This window comes from Setaria viridis, chromosome 6 (genome assembly GCF_005286985.2).
Source record: "Setaria viridis chromosome 6, Setaria_viridis_v4.0, whole genome shotgun sequence".
NCBI classification, from domain to species: Eukaryota; Viridiplantae; Streptophyta; class Magnoliopsida; order Poales; family Poaceae; genus Setaria; species Setaria viridis.
Window position 1 is genome coordinate 26,380,122 of NC_048268.2, and position 21,162 is coordinate 26,401,283.

The 21,162-nt window shown below is 50.6% G+C and overlaps 1 protein-coding gene across 1 annotated transcript; it reads left to right on the top strand.

The window, feature by feature from the left end:
- The first annotated feature begins 15,904 nt into the window (after nt 1–15,904).
- LOC117859508 (uncharacterized) lies at nt 15,905–18,074 on the top strand. The gene has a single exon (XM_034742627.2). It carries the CDS (start codon nt 16,153–16,155, stop codon nt 17,662–17,664), a length of 1,512 nt encoding a protein of 503 aa, XP_034598518.1. The 5' UTR covers nt 15,905–16,152; the 3' UTR covers nt 17,665–18,074.
- Nucleotides 18,075–21,162: the final 3,088 nt, after the last annotated feature.

Genomic DNA, 21,162 nt, shown 5'->3' on the forward strand with positions numbered 1-21,162 from the left:
TACCCCAAAACAACAGCGCCTCCGGAGGTTCGCCCAAGACAGACGAGAAGCAAGAAAAAAAGAGTTAGACAAACTACTCGCAGCAGGGTTCATCAAAGAAGTCTTTCACCCTGATTGGCTAGCCAACCCTGTACTCATTCGCAAGAAAAACAATGAAAGGAGAATATGCGTCGATTACACGTATCTCAACAAACACTATCCAAAGGATCCTTTTGGACTACCCAGGATCGACCAAGTAGTCGACTCTACCGCCGGGTGCGATTTACTATGCTTTCTCGACTGTTACTCAGGTTACCATTAGATAACCCTCAAAGAAGAAGATCAATCTAAAATATCCCTCATCACTCCATTTGGGGCTGTTTGCTACAAAACAATGTCATTTGGATTAAAAAACACGGGCGCAACATGCTAGCGCACTATACATATGTGTTTCGAGAAACAATTGCACCGCAACATAGAAGCTTACGTGGACGACGTAGTCGTCAAAATAAGAAACCAGGAGGACCTCATCATCAATTTGGAGGAAACCTTCTCAAGCCTATGAGCTTTCCGTTGGAAACTTAACCCTACCAAATGCGTTTTTGGTGTACCTTCCGGCAAACTACTCGGGTTCATTATTAGCCATTGCCGCATTGAAGCCCACCTAGAGAAAATATCTGCCATCACAAAAATCCAAGCACCAGCTAGCATCAAGGATGTGCAGAAACTTACAGGCTGCATGGCAGCTCTTAATCGATTCATCTCAAGACTCAGAGAACAAGGACTACTCTTCCTCAAGCTTCTCAAATGACAGGACAAGTTTAAATGGACAGAAGAGGCAGACAAAGCATTGATGCAACTCAAAGACTTTCTGTCAAAACCACCAATCCTCACCGCTCCATCCCCAAACGAGGACTTGCTCCTATACATAGCATCTACTACTCACGTCATCACCACCGCAGTAGTAGTCGAACGGTCTGAAACAGGCCACATTGATAAAGTCCAGAGACCCGTTTACTTCATCAGCGAAGTACTCTCAAACTCCAAAACTCGGTACCAGCCAATACAAAAACTGCTCTACGCAATTCTACTCACCTCATGGAAACTATGGCACTATTTTCAAGAACACAGCATTTCAGTCATCACCGACTTCCCGCTCGGCGAAATCCTCCACAACAGAGATGCCACGGGTAGAATTTCCAAATGGGCAGTAGAGCTCAGAGCTCTATCTTTAGATTTTAAACTAAGAACAGCTATCAAATATCAGGCTTTGGTCGACTTCATGGCCAAATGGATAGAAAAAAAAGTACCAACACCAGTTAAGAGGCCAGAACACTAGGTCATGTACTTCGACGGTTCCCTCAAGCTCGAAAGAGCCGGCGCAAGAGTACTCTTAATTTCTCCAAAAGGAGATCAACTCAAATACGTACTTCAAATCTTTTGGAAAGTCTCAAACAATGAAGCCGAGTACGAAGTACTGCTACACAGTCTTCGTCTTGCAATCTCCCTCGGAATCAAATGACTACTAGTATATGGCGACTTGCTAGTCGTTATCAACCAAGTCAATGATGAATGGGATCGAAACAAGGAAAACATGGATGCCTAGTGCAAAAAAGTCCGAAAACTGGAAAATAAGTTTTCAGGCTTGGAATTTCATCATGTCGCCAACGACAACAACGTAGTCGCTGACATGTTATCAAAAATGGGCTCGACTCGTGCAGAAGTCCCAGCAGGAATTTTTGTACATGAACTCCATAAACCGTCCATATCAGAACAAGTCACACCATCAGAGGTCAAGACTACAGAAACTAATCAAGGAATCATGATGATCGAAGTCGACTGGAGGTCACCCTTTATCGACTACATCAAAGACCATAAGTTACCATCTGACAAAAATCATGCTGAGTAAATTTCTCGACGAGGCAAAAATTATATCCTAGTCGGAGACAAGCTCTACAGGAAAAGCGCATCATCAGGAATACTCATGAAATGTGTCACCCGAGAAGATGATCAAGAAATATTGGAAGAAATTCACAAAGGTATCTATGGCAACCACGCATCTTCACGAACAATCGTAGGCAAAGCTTTCCGAGCGGGCTTCTACTGGCCCATGGCGTTGGCCGACGCAAAACAATTGGTCCAAAAATGTCAAGGCTGTCAATTCTTCACCAAATAGCAACGCGTCCCCGCCTACAAACTAATCAAAATCCCTCCAAGATGGCCCTTCGCTTGCTAGGGGCTAGATATGATAGGACCACTACCAACTGCTCCAGGAGGTTTTAACCGAGTACTCGTGGCCATCGACAAATTTACCAAATGGATCGAGGTCAAACCCGTCACTTGCCCCAAGGCAGACCGAGTCCTCAACTTCTTGGACGAAATCGTACACCGTTACGGTTTTCCAAGCAGAATAATTACCGACCTAGGATCCAACTTCAACAACCATGACTTCTGGGAATACTGCGAGAACAGTGGAACTGACGTACGATACGTCTTAGTTGCTCATCCACGAGCCAATGGACAAGTTGAGCGTGCCAACGCCATGATACTCGAAACACTCAAGAAAAGACTACACAATATCGGCAACACAAAAGGAGGCAAATGGCTCAAAGAACTACCTAACGCCTTGTGGGGACTACGAACGCAACCATGCAAGTCCACCGGGTTCTCCCCCTATTTCCTTGTGTATGGGCAGAAGCTATCCTCCCCGCAGATGTCATGTGACACTCTCCTGCAGTCGAACAATACGATGAAGGAATAGTAGAAGAAACAAGACAACTAGATCTGGATGGTCTGGAAGAGGCAAGATGCACAACCCTCATACAATCAACCAGATGCCTCAACGGGCTAAGACGCTACCAGGACCGCAACATTAAGGAGCGATCCTTTAACTTAGGCGACATGGTCCTCAAACGAATCCAGGACACATCAGGGTTGCACAAACTCAATTCATCATAGGAAGGTCCCTACATCATATCCAAGGTCACAGGACCCAGATCCTACAGACTACAAGAACTTTCAGGAGAACAACTACCAAATTCCTGGAATATAGAACATCTTTGTCGCTACTACCCATAGTAGACAAACGTACTCGGGCCTTCACCCCAAGTCTCACAAACAAACTCATTGCCAGCTACCCGGAGGCTACAGCCCGACTCCGACTACTGATGCTCTACTCTTGACACACGACTTTATCAAAATCAGTTCCTGCAGGCATCGAAGCCTCAGTACGAGTTCCAAAACTTCAAAGGGCAAAGCAATTTTTTACTCGAGATTGATTCAAACACAAAAATTTTTGAAGTTACATGTGATTACTCATAACAGAGTAAGGGTACTCAAAACACAAAATAACAGCACAGCAAAGACTACAAGCAATTGCCTAATGGCAGTCTGCATTTAAGCCTCAAGCTTTTACAATATCAAAAGGCCACACATGCCTAACTACTACTACAAAAGGAAGGGCCCACATGGAAGGAAGCTGCGCAAAACGCAGCCATATCTAGGTCCTCCTCCCAAACAACACCAGGAACTCCTGCACCGCCGCTACCTCGATAGCAGCAACGATGAATCCCGAGCACTGCATAAGGGAGAAAAAACCAAGACTGCTCCCTTGCTAGCTTCGGCGAGCCATCCCACACTGCATGCCACACATCCACCTCTAATAAGAGAGCCGGATAAAGACCGTGGCACTCATCACCCATCACTCATGAGTTCCAGCACAGACTTAGCTGGATCACGAGCTGCAAGATGAGGCACACGACAAACCCTCCTACGAGGATTCTTCTAGCATCGCGGCTATCCCTACGAGCGCTAGAGTTTGTGGAGGGAAGGTGGCTTCAATCTACGAGAAATCTTCTAGCACTGAAGTACTCTTTGAAGGTTCTCTACAATCAAATAACAGCAATCGAAAACAATCCATCGCTACTCAAGCCTGACCTTGATTGACCCCCACAACAGTCTATTTATAGCCAAACACCACAACCACTACCCACTCGGGAGTTACTATTCGCTCGTGGCAATAAAGTATTGATGAGTCAGCAAGATGCTCTCTGACTCCATTCATGTGAAGGTATTCACGTCACAAAAAGACAAAAGAGTACAGTACACCCGTGCACCTCCCTCGGAGAGTAAAGGGACAGAGTACTTTCAAAACAGCAACGACACTAATTGATGACCGCATGACTACTCGGCTGGCACTCAGACTTACTCCCACCAACGACAAAGATTGACGAAGACAATCATTCATCGGACTCCGAACAAAATTCAGCGATTGTCTCGAGTAAACAAAATACTCGTCAAGTTACAACTCAAAGACTATAGAAGCCTAAGGCTCTTCCAATGATACAAACTCGGACATCTTCGAAGCAATCGGCTCAACCTCCTCAAGATATTGCGCATAGGCATCCTCTGTACAGTTACGAGCAACACCATCACCAGCCGCTGTCAAATCCGCCCTCGGGTAATATGACTTAACCACCGTAAGGACTTGTTTACAAACAACCTTGCAGAGGCCAACAACCTTACCCGGAGCAGTCTTCAGCCGCTCGACTAGTGAACGGGGCTCAGCATTATCCTCAAGAGGAGCAATGGCATTTACCACATCTTGCGCAGCATCAGTCAACTCTTGGAGCTCACCTCGAAGTTTCATTATGGTCCGGCCATGATCTCTACAGGCCACCATGGCCATAGCAAGTATAACACCATTCTGATTCTTTCTATCCCTCTGATGCTCACATGCAGCCTGAGCTTCGGCTAGCGATGCTCGAAGATGGTCAACCTCATCAGCTACTCAATCATGCGCATTCCTCCAGTCAAGAAGCTAGCTACTCGCAACAGGCTCTTTTCTCTTGAGCTCTGCAACAAAGCAACAATTCAAAAACCCTCGACTATAGTCAAAAATACTCAAAAAATCGCAAGTACCCACCTTGATGCTTCTTGTTCAAAGACTTATAGCGGCTCTCCAACTTCTCTTGCAAAAATTCATGATCCCTCCGCTCCACGGCAAAAGTCTTCGCAGCCTCCTCATGAACCTTCAAGGACTTGGTGAGACGGCTGCACTCTTACTCCAATTGCGCTAGTCGTTGCACATAATCATTTCACTCCTGGAGGGCCCAAGCATTCTTTTGAGCTTGTCATAAAGATCCTGCAACCAAAAGCAACTCGTCAAGTTTTCAGCGAAAAACAGTCAGTCAAAAAAGGTAACACACCTGAAAACTCTGGATAGCTCTCCGAAACTCTGACTCAGACGGCAGCTCAAGCACTGGACCTTCAGCATTTTTAACAATCGGAGGCTCTGGAGCTCCACCCAAGACAGTACCTGACGAACAACACACATTAGTCATTACAGGATACAATACATCAACTTCAACAAGAACACCTATACTCCGACTACATACCCGGTGCACCGGCCTCATCCGCTTTAGTCACATCAACTAAAGCCAGGGTACCACCAATAGACATTGAAGATGGCACACCAACAGAACCCGAAGGGACCGCAGGGCTCTCCACTGAGCGAAGCACTTCTTGAAGCATGGACATAGTGGCACCAAGACAGCTTGTGTCAACCTCGGGTACGTCATCAACAGTCAAATCAACCAAGGGACCAGAAAGAGTAGTCAAAGGACAAGACTCCATTCCTGTGTCCACAGGGATAGTGTCCTCCGCATCCCTGCATCAAAACACGAAGTCATCACACGTCCTTCAGAAAGTTCAAAAACACGATACAAAGACTTAAAAACTAACCGAGATGATCGCGGCGGTAGTCACACACGTTTCTTCTCAGTGACTATCAGACGAGTACTCGGCACCACAGGGTCAGCCAAAGGTACGATATTTTCTCCAAGTCCTAAAAAAGTCAAAGATAAGACTACGAAAACTTCGGACTAGCAAAAATAGTTAGAAAAAACTCACCACTAGCAATAACATTGGACAACAAGGAGCCAGCGGCAATCACCGGTGATTCTGCCTTCGCAACATCTGCCACCCCAGCAGGCAAACCTAAAACTGCCTGGTCAAGGACCGGCAACTCGGTAGCTGACGGTGTCAGGGCTGCAGGCTCGGGGGCTGCTCCTGAATCTACAAGCGGCACCCCCACCGGCAAATCTTCAACAGCCGCAACGCTAACAGCATCCTTGGTGATAGCGACTTCCTCGCCAGAAGTAGCCTCGTCACCACCAAGAGTCACATCAACATCCTTCCCAGTCAACTAAAATCATCAAGGATTACAGGACAACTCTACAAAAATTACCAAGAACAAACGACTACGTACCTTGGTACTCTGCGACCCTTCAGGGGTCAAACTCAACGTCGAAACAGACTTCACAGAAGCCCTCTTTCGAACTACTCGGCGTCTTTTCGCAAGAGGAGAAGGCTCATCTTCAGAGTCAGCCACAACTATCTCCTCCTCCTCAGACTATGCCAGATAGCCAAAAAGAACCCGGGACTGCAAACGAATTGTTACTCGAAGATATCCCAACGTCTCGAAAAATACAAGTCAAGCAAAAGAAAATACCTCTTGCGACCCATACCAGCTGTCAAATTGACGAAGGACTCCTGGAATAACCGGTACCCCCTGATAATTCTTGAAGAACTTCGCCAGCAATGCCTCCACATCATCATCAGAAATGTCATCAGGAGACATACACGACGGGTCATCAAAACCCGAGTACTCGGAGCCTGAGCGAGTCCGCTGCTGCAAAGGCTGAACTCTCCACTTGAGAAAACTGGCAGCCACATTGATGCCAGTCAAGCCCAACACTTCAACTCAATAATTTGAGACAGCAGGTTGGAAATCTCAGGGGTGTTTTCAGGCTTGCTCACCCAATTCTCCGCGTGCTTTGGAGCATGTTCAGTGACTACCGGCAAAGAAGGGTCATGATTCCCAATATAAAACCATCTTCTCTTCCAGTCACCATGCAAGTCAGGCAGATTGTAGTCAAGATAAGTGCCCGAGTTCCTAAGCTGGAACCCGGCACCTCCAGAAACTTCTGTCCTAATTGCGCTAGGCTGCGGCTTACAGCGAAACAGCTTCCTAAAAAGCTCAAGACTAGGAGGGACACCCAGGTATACTTCACACAAGTGTACGAACTAGAGTTTATAGTACTTGAGAATACCTCTGAAGAAGTCAGAAGTAGGCACTACCAGTCCTCTCTCGACAAAGTGTGCAAGCATGACAGTCTCATTCGGGTGCTCCTCAAACTGCCACGCATTGCCAAAAGCAGGCCTCGACTCGAGTTCAAGCTTTGACTGGAGAAGCTTAGCATCAACCAAAGCCTGAACAACTGCCTCGTTCATCACAGAATTCTGCCATGTGATCCCAGGCGGTGGCGGCGCAGTCTGGTTCATTGGACCAACCTTTAGCACCGGCAGCGCAAGCTCTTTCCCCTTTTTCGATTTAGATCTCACCTTACCAGCTGTCGCGGCCTAGCCTTGAGTCTTCTCAGGTTTCTTCCCCATTTTCTTGATGCGCATCAGTCGACCTCGGGGATAGCAATGAGGGGAAGAATTTGCGTCAGATCTCTCTCAAAGGCAAGGAGGAAGCAACAACGACAGTGGCGGCACTGGAAAGCACGATGGCTCAACGACAAACAAGAAAAAGGGGGAGACAAAACAGATTTGCTAAAACAGAAACGTAACCCTAACCATAAGGGCCCCCCCCCCCGGTTATATCTCCATTACCTCCGGATTTCAAGCGTCAATTACGCAACGGACAGATATAAACTGGATTTATCACCATAATATCCAACGGGTACTCAAATCAAGAGGTTTGACCACTTCATCGACCACAAAAAAATCGCCTAAGTGCTCGGGGGCTATGGACACCGTACCCACTGGACAAAGTTTTCTTTTTCACAAGACTACTGAAGACAAATAACCAGAACATGGGATTGACCTCAACCTGATTCTTCGATTCAAACTAAGGCTCGGGAGCTACTCCATATGGAGTGCGATTGTCATCGCACTGCCATATAATTTCTCAAGACAGAAGCAACTCGAAAGCAAGAAACAAATGAAGAGTACCTTCCAGCCACACGACAGTATTTGAGTACTCAAAGACACTACAACCGCTGCTGGGAACTACTCGGATAGCGGCTTCTGAGTACTCGGAATTGTGCCGCTTGACTACAAAGTACTCGGGGGCTTGTCAGGCATGCATCTCAGGCCCACGAGTAGGCCCTGTGCAGGCCATTAAGGGGCGTACTCGGACGTAATCAAGACTCGGGGGCTACGCAGCAAAGCATATCCTACTCGAACTCCCGAAGACTAGTTAGGTATACATATGGAAACTACTCTGTCTACACCGAGTAGAACTCTATAACCGTACCCGACTAGGATCCTAGCTTGTAACCCTGCTCCCCCGATTATATAAGGGCAGGCAGGGACCCCCTCAAAGTCAACTCTCTCAACTCACCCGAGTTCAATACAATCAACACACAGGACGTAGGATGTTACGTGATCTAGCGGCCTGAACCTGTCTAAATCATGTTCCTTGCGTCACCATTGACTCCTTGATTCTCGACGACACCCACCGCACAAAAGACCACCTAGGGTACCCCCTAGGCGGGTTGCCGGTCTAAAACACCGACAATGTCTGTGGCCACGTTGTTGTCACGAGCGCTGTTGTCACAAGCCACATGATGGAACTCCAGACCAGAGAACTTATTCTCCAGCTTGCGCACTTCAAGGCAGTACACATCCATATTATCCTTGTGGCAATCCCACTCGTCGTTGACTTGGTTGATGACTACCAGTGAGTCACCGTAGACCAACAACTATTCGATTCCCAGCGAGACTGCCAGGTGGAGCCCGTGCAATAGCGTCTCATATTCTGCTTCGTTGTTGGAGACCTCCCAGAAGATTTGTAACACATATTTGAGTTGTTCGCCTTTGGGAGAGATTAGGAGTACATCTGTGCTGGTGCCCTCAAGCTTGAGTGATCCCTCGAAGTACATGACCCAATGCCCTGGTCATTGTGCCAGCGTGGGTACTTAATTTTCCCACCACTCTGCCATGAAATCGACTAGTGCTTGCGACTTGATGGCGGTCCTTGGCTTGAATTCCAGGGACAAGACTCCGAGTTCTACTGCCCACTTGGAGATTCTTCATGTTGCATCTCTGTTATAAAGTATGTCTCCCAAGGGGAAGTCTGTGATGATAGAGATGTTGTGTTCCTCGAAGTAGTGTCGTAGCTTCCGCGAGGTGAGTAATATTGGGTATAACAACTTATGTACTGGCAGGTACATGGTTTTGGAGTCTGACAACACCTCACTGATGAAGTAGACGGCCCTTTGTACTTTGTATACATGGCTTGGTTTTGGTCTTTCGACCATGATCGCCATGCTGACAACGTTTGTAGTCGTAGCGATGTAGAGCAGCAAGTCTTCATTGGGAGTAGGCACCGTGAGGACCAGTGGCTTTGATAGGAAGTCCTTCAACTGTTGAAGGGCTTGTTCCGCCTCCTCGGTCCACTGGAACTTGTCTTGCCGCTTGAGTAGTTGTAAGAAGGGTAGGCCCCGTTACCCAAGTCTTGAGATAAATATGTTGAGGGCCGTCATGCATCCAGTTAGCTTCTAGACGTCCTTGATGCATGATGGAGCGTGCAAGTTGGTGATGGCAGCGATCTTCTTGGGATTAGTTTCGATTCCTTGATGGTTGATGATGAACCTGAGTAGTTTTCTGGAGGGTACACCGAACACACACTTTGTCGGGTTCAGTTTCCACCGGTATGCTCGCAGGCTTGCGAAGGTTTCTTCGAGATCCACCATAAAGTCGTCGGGATTTCTGGTCTTTATGACCACTTCATCCACATACACCTCGATGTTGCGGTGTAGCTGGTGCTTGAAGCACTCCTGGATGGCTTGTTGATATGTGGCGCTTGTGTTCTTCAACCCGAAGGATATTGTAGGGTAGCAGAAAGCTCCATATGGGGTGATGAACAGTCTTGATCTGGTCTTCTTCCTTGAGTAATATCTGGTGATACCCCGAGTAGCAGTCGAGGAAATAGAGTAGAGCGCACCCAGCCATCGAGTCAATGACTTGATCAATCCTAGGGAGCTCGAAGGGATCTTTCGAACAATGCTTGTTGAGGTCCGTGTAGTAGACACACATCCTCCACTCGTTGTTGTTCTTCTTTCGCACCAAGACAGGGTTAGCCAACCACTCTGGATGAATGACTTTTTTTATGAAGCTAGCTGCGAGTAGTTTGGCCAATTCTTTTTTGATGGCTTCTCTTCTGTCTTGGGTGAACCGACATAGTCGTTGTCGCTTGGGAGTAGCTTTGGGATCTATGTTCAGTGAGTGCTCGATTAACTCCCTGGGTACCCCCAGCATATTAGATGGCTTCCATGCGAAGATGTCTCGGTTGGCCCGGAGGAAGCTGACGAGCGCGTCTTCCTATTTGGGATCTAGCCTTGAGCCAATCAGGGCTGCCTTAGAGCTGTTGCCGGGGTCGAGGTCAATGGCTTTGAGATCAACTTCTCCGCCTGCCATGGCAAACACCAGCAAGACTCGCCACCCTGCCAGCACCCCCACCACCAACCAACCACCATCTCCTTCATCGCGCGCAGAACCATCACACCTTTGCACGATGTCCTCTCTGCACTGGGCTACTGCTATAGTGCTTCTCCATTCGTCGCATCAGACCTCCGCACACACAGCCTCCTCAACATTGCCCTGCATGCCCCGCGCAGACCTCCACACACGGGCCTCGCCGCGCGGGCCTCCACTAGCAAGCAGCCACCTCCCTCACCCATCTCCGCCTCCGTAACTCCTTTGGAAGGAGAGGTGGCCCGACGATGCCCGCACCACCACCTCGGTGTCGCCATTGCACCCCTGCACAAGGCATCCCCGCCGCGCCACCATGGCACCGCTGGCACCCTCGCACAGGCCACCCCGGTCGTGACACCATGCTGCTGCCATTGAAGACACAGGAGTTGCCGAGCAGAGGAGGCACCATGGCGTCGCAGGGACACCACGCTGATCGCCATGGCCCATATCTGGCCGGCCGCCGCCGTCCAACCACGCGCAGCGGCTCGTGTTGCCGCCGGCCCACGCCCTCGGGGGCACCGAGGCTGACGCCCTCACAGCCCTGGAGAGCCGCAGACTAGCACGTCACACCACGGCCGCCTCCACCTCCGTCGCCTCCAGCAGTTGCTGGGCTGGCCCCACCGGGATGCCCCGATGCCAGCCGACGCCTCCACCTCGCATGCGCACGGGTTGCGCAGCCACCGGATGCGGCCGGCGTTGTGCCGGATCCATGCCCCCCCCCCCGAGCTCAATCGCCAGCAAGCTCCCTCTAGCGGCTGCACCCGCCCAGATCCACCGGATGATGGGGAAGGGGCCCCGCCGCCACCCTCATCGCGAGCCGCACAGGCTTTCAGCGACCCTCTCAAGTGGCGGCACGGCGAGAGGAGGCGTCGAGGGAAGGGCGGCAGCTAGGGTTCCTGGGCCGCCTAAGTCGCCCACGCAGGGGCGACGCGAGCGTCGGGTGTGTAATTTGTAGGTGGAGAAGAAACAAAATTACTAAAATTGAATCCCTTTTGGCAGAATGTGAAAAATTCCCTTCTAGCTAATCTTTTACCTAGCATTAGCACTTTAGCAGCAGTTTCGCATCACACTTTCCTAATTTGTTCTGTTTTACTCCTACTTAGATTCCTATTTATGCTACTTCTTTATACCCCCAGGAGGCCAGGAATAAGATGATTCTTTTTTTTTTATCTGCTTCTAGCTGTTGAAAGACTGCGGAGAAAAGCAGTGCAAGTTAAACCCCAAGTGCAAACACTGTATTAGCAGCTAGAGCCGGTGGATGTTTTTAGTCCGTATTTAGTCGTTCTAACTGGCATCGAAACATTGGATTAATTTTTAATCCGTGTGCTCCAAACGGGGCTGCGGAGGAAGGGGCCTCCTCTCCTCTCCTGTGAACTGCCATAGCAAAGAATAATAGAATGTACTCACTACTATCCAATTTATTTGATTAACATGGGAGGATCATGCAAAGGTTCGGCAATTCTGCTTGTGAACTGCGCAAGCTTTTTGATAGCAAAGAATCTACTCCCTGACTTGGGAGGGAGTGCATTCATGCGGGACAATTTGGGTATCAACGAAACAAGAGCAAATAGGTGTAGAAGAAACGAATAAGAGGACGGGGAAATTCAGCAAACAGTACTGGTTTGGAGCGTGCTCAGCAAATAGCACTAAGAATTAGTGTATTCGTAGAATAGCACTGAAGTAGCAAATGCATTCGCAAAATAGCACTCTAGCTCTATTTCTTCCTCTTCATTCAATCTTTTTCCCTCACTTATTCAATATATCAGTGACCAAAATACCCCTGCTATCATTCATGGCACGCTAGCCTCTCTAAATTTAAACAAAAGCACATCAAAATTTATCGATGTATTGGTTTATCCATTTAAAGCTAATGAGCTAAAAGTAAAATTTGGCTCGATTCGCTTAAAAACCTGGAGCCGGTTCGTTCGGCCCATGAGCAAAGCATAGTTCAACAATAGTATTAAGATTAGACGTGATAACATTATTTGAGGTATATATTTAATAATATCCAAAATGATAACTAATGGTGACATTAACAAAATCTCCAACATGTGTCGGTAAAATTAATATGGATATTTTAAGATTGAAAATTGATTTTATTGGCACTACGTTAGATTTATTATTGAATGGTAAGTCATTTAATTTTGGCCAAATCATACTGGTAACATAGTAATAATAAATCTACAGTTTTTTTAGTCGTACTACCAATCCTAATTAACTAATCAAATAGTCTAATGGTTCACAAACAGCTCTCGTTAAGAAACGAGCTAAAAAGGAGATTTGGCTTGGTTCATGTGAAATACCGAGCCGAGTTGCTCGTTTGTCAACTGTACAGCATTACAAAACCAATCCCCTTTCCCTATATATCTATTTAAAGGGAATTGGGAGGAAAAAAAAAAACAACATGCTCCAGCAGATTGAGAAAACAATCCCCTTTCTGTATATCTATATCTAGTATTAAAGTGCGGTTGTTTCTTCCAACCATTGTGGTTATTCTAAAAAAAGTCCCTCAACTTTTTCGTAATCAACCGGCAGTCCTAGAGTTAAATTACCGTAGTTCATTAATGATTTGCAAAAAAGTCCCTCAGCTTTTTCGTAATGGCTGCTGAGCGCGAGGGCGGGGATGGAGCAGCAGTCGAGCACCTGGCGGAGCAGCGTGGCTGGCGCGGGCATAGCCGGTGCCAGGCCCGAGGGGTGGTCCTAGCGCAGCTACGCCACCGCACGTGGGGGATGGGGTGCTGCGGCTTATGATGATGGCGGACTGGTGGCTTTCCCGGTGGTGGCACTGAGACTCCCCGCAGTGGCGGCGCGTCGCACTGTGGGGAGTCCCAGCATCATCACCCTTTGCTAGAACCTGAAGCTAATCCCAGCGGGAGGCGTCACAGGCATAGCATAGTGGTGGAGGAGCTCCCCATGATGTGCAACAGATCTAGCATGATCATTGTGATGTATGCCACCACCTACCAGTGTGGATTCGCTCGCATGCCCAGCAATAGTCCTCAACTAGAAGCAGTGCTAGCTGATGTCGTCTTCGTCAGCAACACTCACCGCCACCTGCCAGAAGGGCTGTCGCTTCAGCCTCAGCAAGAAGCTCCACTGCCCACTGCTGCAACATCAGAAGGGCAATCCACAACTGGGAACCATATGCGTAGGAGATGAGGAAAAATCCACTGGAGCACATCGCTGCTGATCTACACGAGTACTTTTTAAGTCACAAGAATTAATAATAAGAGAGGTAAATTAATGATAAGAGGGATCTTCGTGCTCCACTTATTTTGTAATATGATTGAGGAGCTTATCGTGGGTCACTCGGATACTATGGTACTTCTTCGAGGCACACTTCATGGTTACTCAGGTGCAGTGCCTTCTCTTCTACAACTTGTATTCGTCTTAGTACAACGCCCTCTCTTAAATGCCTAACAATAATCATGGTTTTTTTTGTTATGAAGGATTTTAGCCTAACCGATGGACAATCAAGTCTTAAATATGATTTGTCCTTATATTTTGAAATTTTCTGCCGCAAGATAGTAGGTCGACTGCTATGCCTTTACTATCTGAATTTGAAAATTAATTTGTAGGCAAAACATTTAGTCATCATTAACTATATTATGAGGAGCAAATTGCAGAAGGATACTTGCATTGGTTGATTGCTCATGTTTCTTGGAGCAACTAGGCCATGATGTCAGGCTGTCAAGGTGTATGCACTCAGGCATGAATTGTTGATAATATTATAATTAAGGACTGAGCATTTAGTTTAGCCTTGCAGTTTTTTTTCTTTTTGTAGGTTGAAAGTTTTGTGGATAATCTCTTATGTTCATAATAACTTGCATATTCATAAAAGCTATGACAGGAGTTGCATTAGTACTGAATCTTACCAGAAGTTTTAATGCATGTTTGAACCAGATGTAAAATACATTACATATGTATAAAAATTGAGATTTCGCTGTTCAAATAGGCCAAGTAGAATTTAAAGGAGTTGTCCGCTTATTATTATCAGAGATGTATAAAAATATTATGGAACATCTTAAACCAAATTAGGAGTGAAGCAAGCGAACTAGGAGCTAGCGGATGACAACTTAGGAGCAGGTAAGAAACTGTAGCAACGCACGGACATTTATGCTAGTTTTTTTCTCAATTGACAACAACTGCCTCCCTCTCCCCTCTATAAAGGGGATCCAATCCCTCTCCCCTTTCCTCCTTTTCTCCCTCCCGTCCCTTCGCACCTTGCTCCAGATGCTGCACTACCCCTGCCCCGGTGAGCTATCCCCTGCTCCGGCGTGCCGCCCGCGCTCCCATTCGACCGGCGCCGCCCGTCCCCCGCCCCAGCTCGTTGTCTACCTCCGCAACGCTGCCACCCCGTCCCCCGCGCCAGTCAGCCGCGCCACCTGCCGCCTCTTCCCCTGCATCGGTCAGACACGCCGCCTGCCGCCCCTTCTTGCCGCGGGCACTTGGGAGAGGGGCAACTCCAGCGATGGCTTCCTGCTCTCTCGACGGTTCCAGATGCAGAAGAAGGTCGCAGCGGCGAGGAGGATGAGATGCGGTGCATGGCCGCACCACTCGGCGGCGATGGAGCTCGGCCTACGCCCCTACGCCGCCGGTCAAGCGCCGGCGTCGGAGAACAGAGAGAAGGGAGAGAAAAGAGAAACAAATCGAGAATGAAGAAGAAAGGCTTACCCATTGACAGGTGGGTCCCATATGTGAGGATTGAAGAGAGGGGAAAGGGAAAAGGGATCTGTTGAAGCACCTCTCCCTCAAAAAGTTAGAATTGTGAAAGGGGATTACCCTATCAAGAAATAAAGGGAATTGAGGAAGATCAATTTGCTGGAGATGCGCTTAGGGACCAAAAGTTGGAGAAGTAATTATGTCTAAAATGTAGGGAGGCTACACATTTTGGTCACCTGCTACATTGAAAATGTTGCTGGAAAAAAAATACAAGGAGGGAGAAATAGAGGTGGAGTGCTATTTTGTGAATACAACTTGTGCTTCCATGCTATTCTGCAATACAACAAATATAAGTGCTATTTGCTGAACACCTATCCAAACTAGTGCTATTTCCTGAATTTTCCCGTTTTGCTAGACGGATTTACCTTTTGTCATAAACCGGGAAAAGTTCCCTACTAGCAAAATTTTGACCGAGCAGTAGCAGCAGAATCACATCACACTCTGTCACTGACACTAATTTAGCACCCAAGTTAATCACCCATTAAAAACAGCCCCCGTCGTCCTACCACGCTACGGGGGCGGTAGAGTTTGGCCGGTTGACGTTTGACGTCTGCCTCCGGGAGGCGGAGACGCACCACGTGACCTTTGTACCAGCTGTACCAAACCATCCTCTCTCTCTCTCTCTCTCTCTCTCTCTCTCTCTCTCTCTCTCTCTCTCTCTCTCTCTCTTCCCCTGCCGCGGCGGTGGTGTGGTTCGCCTCCCACTCACTCCCACTCTCGCGCACACAGTTCCGCTCGCTCGAACTCTGTCAGTATATAACGCGCCGGGGATTCCTTAACCCTCCCTCACGCCTCCGTCCGTCCGGACCCCGGATCCACCATCGCCGCACTCTCCCTCCCTCTCTCCACTCCCAAAGCCCCGCCTAGATCTTGGTCGCCGCGGTCGGCCTGCCCAGAAGAGGGAAAATGGCGCCTTGGTCGCCGCGGCCCCTGCTGGTGCTGCTCCTGCTGCTCGCGCTCCTCTGCTCCCACATTGCGCTCTGCGCCACCGCCGAGCCGGGGAAGTCCAAGGCCAAGCCCAAGGCCTCCGCCGGCGGCCGCAAGGCGCTGCTGGCGGCGTCCTCCGCGGGCGACGACGGGGAGGACGCGCCGGCGGCCAAGCCGGCCAAGAACGCCGCCGCGGCGGGGGGGAAGATCAAGAAGAAGCTCGCCGGCGACGCCAAGAACCAGACGAAAGTCGCCAAGGCGAAGAAGTCGGAGTCCGCCGCCGCGGCGAAAGGTGCCGCCAAGAAGGCCACCGGGAAAGCGGCTGCGGGCGGGGACGCCGCCATTACCAAGGTCCCCAAGGCGGACAAGGCCAAGGTCCCAAAGCCGGACAAGACGGCGGCGGCCGCCAAGGCCAAGGGTGCCGATTCGGCCAAGCCGGCCAAGGTTAAGGGCGACGAGTCGGCAAAGCCGGCCAAGGTTAAGGGCGACGATTCGGCCAAGCCGGCCAAGGCTGCGAAGGCGGGCGCGAAGGCGGGGAAGCCGGCGAAGACGGCGAAATCTGAGGCCGCGATGGGGAAGGCCAAGAAACCGGCCAATTCGACCGCGGACGCCGGCGTCAAGCCGGCCAAATCCGGGAAGAAGGCACAGGTGGTCGCCGACGCGAAGGCGAACGCGACCGTCGTGAGCGAGGAGGAGACGACGGTGGGGGCGGAGGTGGAGGAGGACGTGGTGTTCGCGGAGGAGGCGGAGGGGACGGGCGACCTCATCTCCGAGTTCCGGGGCCTCCCCGCGCGGCTGCAGGAGACGCTCATGCCGGACCTGGCGCGGCTGTCGCACCACTCCAAGGCGTACCTGTCCGCGGCGAACGCCGGGATCGCCGACGGCGTGCGCCCGATCCTCGGCGGCCGGTGGGCGGCCGCCGCAGCCTCCGCGGCGTCGGTGGTGCTGCTCCTGCTGCCGCTCTTCATGCTCACGGCGCTGGTCCGGCGCATGGGCCAGTACCTCCCGCTCCTCCACCGCGCGCTGCTGCTGGCGCAGGCGTACCTCGCCATCTACTTCGCAACGCTCGCGCTCGCCGCCGCCGCCACGGGGCTCGAGCCGCTCCGGTTCTTCCACGCGGCGTCCCCGGCCGCGTACGCCTGGACGCAGGCGGCGCAGTCGCTCGGGTTCATGGGCTACCTCGTGCTCCAGATGGTGGACCTCGTGGCCGTCTTCTCCGGCGCGGCGTCCCCCGAGGAGGACGGCAACGGGGACGCCACCAAGGCGCTGGGGCTCGCGCAGATGGTGGTGGGGCTCGCCGTCGGCCTGCACTACTACGCCGCGGTGTTCCACCGCGCCGCGGCCGGGGAGGCGCCCCGCGCCAACTGGCGCGTGTACGCCGTGTACGCGGCCTGCTTCGTCGTCGTGTGCGCCTGCGCGCGCGCCGAGAGGAGGAAGAAGGCCTACCTCGCCGGCACCGACGGCGCCGCCGAGGAGTGGAAGAAGAGCTGACCAGAGTGAGAGGGAGGCAGAGGCACAGTAACATCAGGACGGGGGCTTGTGTGAAAAAGGAAACACAATATGGCGGTAAACCAAGGGCTTGAGTGTAAGAATGGTCAGAATTTAGGAAGGAGGAAAAAGGAGGGTATAAAAAGGAAAAGAAGCAGGGGGGAATCTGTGATTTTCTTTTTCCTTTCCTACATTTGTTATTTATTATGTCTCCCCCCTTTAGTTTTTAATTATTGGTTTGGGTACAGAGGGATAAAACTTGATAATGGGGGCAAAATAAGGGTTTCTACCATTAGAATTGCTATTAACGTGTAAGAATTATGTTGCCCGGTGGGAAAATTCCCCCGAGGCGACTGACCGATGTCGAATTTTGTCGGAAAAATGGAGGTGTGCTTTTGGGTGGTTTCTGTTCATATGTTAAATATTTCTGCCTTGGAGCATTTGAATTTCACGAGAATTTGGCAAGAAAGCATGACATACCACATGTCTCTTTGTCTACGATTCTTTCATAGAAATAAATCCGCATGATATTCTTTCGACAACGATGGATAAACTAGAAACTATAGAACTGGAAATAATAGCCAATGAATCTGAGACGGGGACGAATAATGATTGTAGGAATTCCTTCCGTGAGCTGTTTCGGGTCCTTTCGGAGAGCGAAAGGAGGTGGGATCGTTCCCCTTGGCTGGAAATGGGCTCTGCTTTCACAAAGTCCCCACGAGATCCTAGGGAATAGCCGGCTGTCATGCTCCTCTGCAGTGAGGTCGGTGTGTGATGCCATTGCCATGCCACCGTTACAACAGGCAAAATGCAGAAAAGCCTAACTCGCTAGGCGCTACAACGTCCATGCTATCCGTCGAAGATGCAGGAAAGCCAAACCACGTTGGCCCGTTCCAACCTTTTGACAGTGCTTTCTTGCCAAGACACAGGCACCCTAACACTGACTTGGACACTTCATTTTTTTTCACGAGAGAATTCGGCAATTAGCCATTACAGGTCCTGAAATCTCGAGCGATTTGCCTTATATTTGTTACTCCTATAGCTTCCAAAGCATGAAGCAGCATCAACGCACGCCTGGGGCTGTGGCCTCGGCTGCTGCTTTTGCTTGGTTTGCAGTTGCAGGCCTGCGGCAATCATTCACTCAGGTTCAGAGAGGGATGTCAAGTCCTTGTTTACTTCCTTTCAAACTCCCAATTTTAACACTATACAAAAAGAAGATTCCCCATCACATCAAACTTGCGGTACATACATGGAGTACTAAATGTAGACGAAATCAAAAACTAATTGCACAGTTTTGTTGTACTTTGCGAGACGAATCTTTTAAACCTAATTAGTCAATATTTGGACAATAATTCACAAATACAAACGAAACGCTACAGTGTCGCATTTATGGCAAAATGCCAATTTGGCACCTCCCAACTTAGGAAGTAAACAAGGGCGTGGCATGGACGCGGCAGATTCACCCAGCAATCCAGCATGCAGCGCTGCGTGTGGTGCAGGGCGGCATGGGGGGACCCGAGAGTTGGTGGCTCTTTGTCGTTCTGCTCGCAACGCGAGCGTGTCGACTGTAGCTCGCGCCGCAGGGTCCACGGTACCAGCGCGCTTTGCTGTAAACAATGGTAAATTTGTCCTGGTAAAATCGCCCGGACAAAACGTCAATAGTATATCCACGATCACAGCACGAGGACGAGGAAGAAAAGTGATCGGAGGATCCGTTCGGAAGTGAGGGTAAAGAACGCTGAGCCGTGTTGACGAGAGGCCACTGCACGCTGCGATGCCGCCGAACAGTTGTTATTAGCCATCATCATGGGGAGACATTGTAGCCTCCACGCCATGCCCGGCTGTCCGTCCCGTCCGTCCGTGCCGGTACCGGTACGGTGCTTCTCCTGTAGAGCTCATCGCCTCTTCTAGCTAGTTGTGGCTTGCCAGATTCCGTTAGGTGTGTCGCATTTGCTGCTTGCGAACTACACGTCGTCCCAATGTCCCATTGAATCGAGTAATTGGTCCGGACCCCCCCCCCCCCCCCCCCCCCCCCCCCCAAATTAACCAACCTCGCCGTGCAATTCCCTTTGTACCGCCGGTGAAGTGAAGCCGTGAATGGTACTAGAACGGACTGGCCTGCTCACCCGCCGATATTATTGGAGCATTATTGATCCGTTGAGCCTATTTAGTGAGCATGTAATCACGCGCGCGTGAACAAGTTGGCGCACGGCCACACCTTTCCATGCATGCAGTTGCATTCACGATCGCGCGCGCTTCGCTCCGGCGCCGGGCCGGCCGTGGTCCTCCTCGGCACGGCAGCGGGCGTTGCCCTGTTTCGTTTGGTCCCGTCCCCATTGCATTGCATCTCGATTCGCATGAGATTGCAGCGGAGCAAGCCGGCAAGCAGGGGAACTGGCTTCTTCGGTTTTCTTTTCTGGGGAGGAAACGGGGACGTCACAGGACTTGGGTGACGAGTGACTCTTTCATTATTGGCACGTCCGTGACCAGCTTTGGGTAACGTGCAAAGTACGCTGGACGGATCATACCACGCCTGAGATTTGTTTAAGGGTCGAGGTTGATGCTGCCCGCACTAGTACGTACTCCTTTTCTGTTGTTTGTTTATGTGGGACGGAATGTGCTGCTCGGGCCCTGCGAAATCTAATCTCGGTCAACGAATGGTCAACCGAGAATCGGAGTTGGACGCGACCTGCTCGCTGACGCTTGACGGGACGGCCACCAGCGAGAGAGGCTTGCGGCGACCTGCCGGAAATCTGGGCGAGCGCCATTAGCAAAAGGACGGCGCAATGAAGACGTCGCTCCGGACCTTACCTACTCCACAACCGAGCAAGCTGTTTTCACAGTGGGCTGCCGGTTGCGTGGGTGCTCCGTGACCCGCGCCCGCCACCTGGGCCAGACCAGACACGGCCGCGGTGCCGGTGCAGCAGCGCCACGCGTGCCGAGGGCGCCCACCATAATCTCCTGTAACCCTGGCCGTAAACAAAATCTGATGCCAGAAAAATCTACTCCCACTGACTTGACTGTCTGCTTCCGCCGGACCCCATCCCAGCACATGCCAATCGTCGATCGGGATGGACATGGGGGGTGGTGGTTAATCCACTCTTAACGCGTGAGAGCTACGTGACGCTCGCTGCGGTTTTAACATTAAAAGCCTGACGCTGACGCTACCAAGTGAGCAACTGGTAGTACGCGGCCGTCGCTCGTGGCGTCGGCTCGGCTGGCGGCGTGCAAGGGGACGAGGCGGCGAGGCAGGAGCGGCGCCTGGGCCGCTGGCGCTGTTGGGTCACAGGCGCGCGTCGGGACGCGACGAGGCAGCGTCGCCTTCTCCCGCCCGTGGGGATCCACGCGCTTTCCTGGACCGAGAGCGCGCGCGCACGCCGGGATCCGCGATCCGCCGATCCGCCACCGACACTCTGCCATTTACTCCGGCCCAACCAACTAACTCGCTGCTCAGTCGAGTTCCGCTGGTCACGTCTCTCTCTTGCCCTGTACCTGACGTAA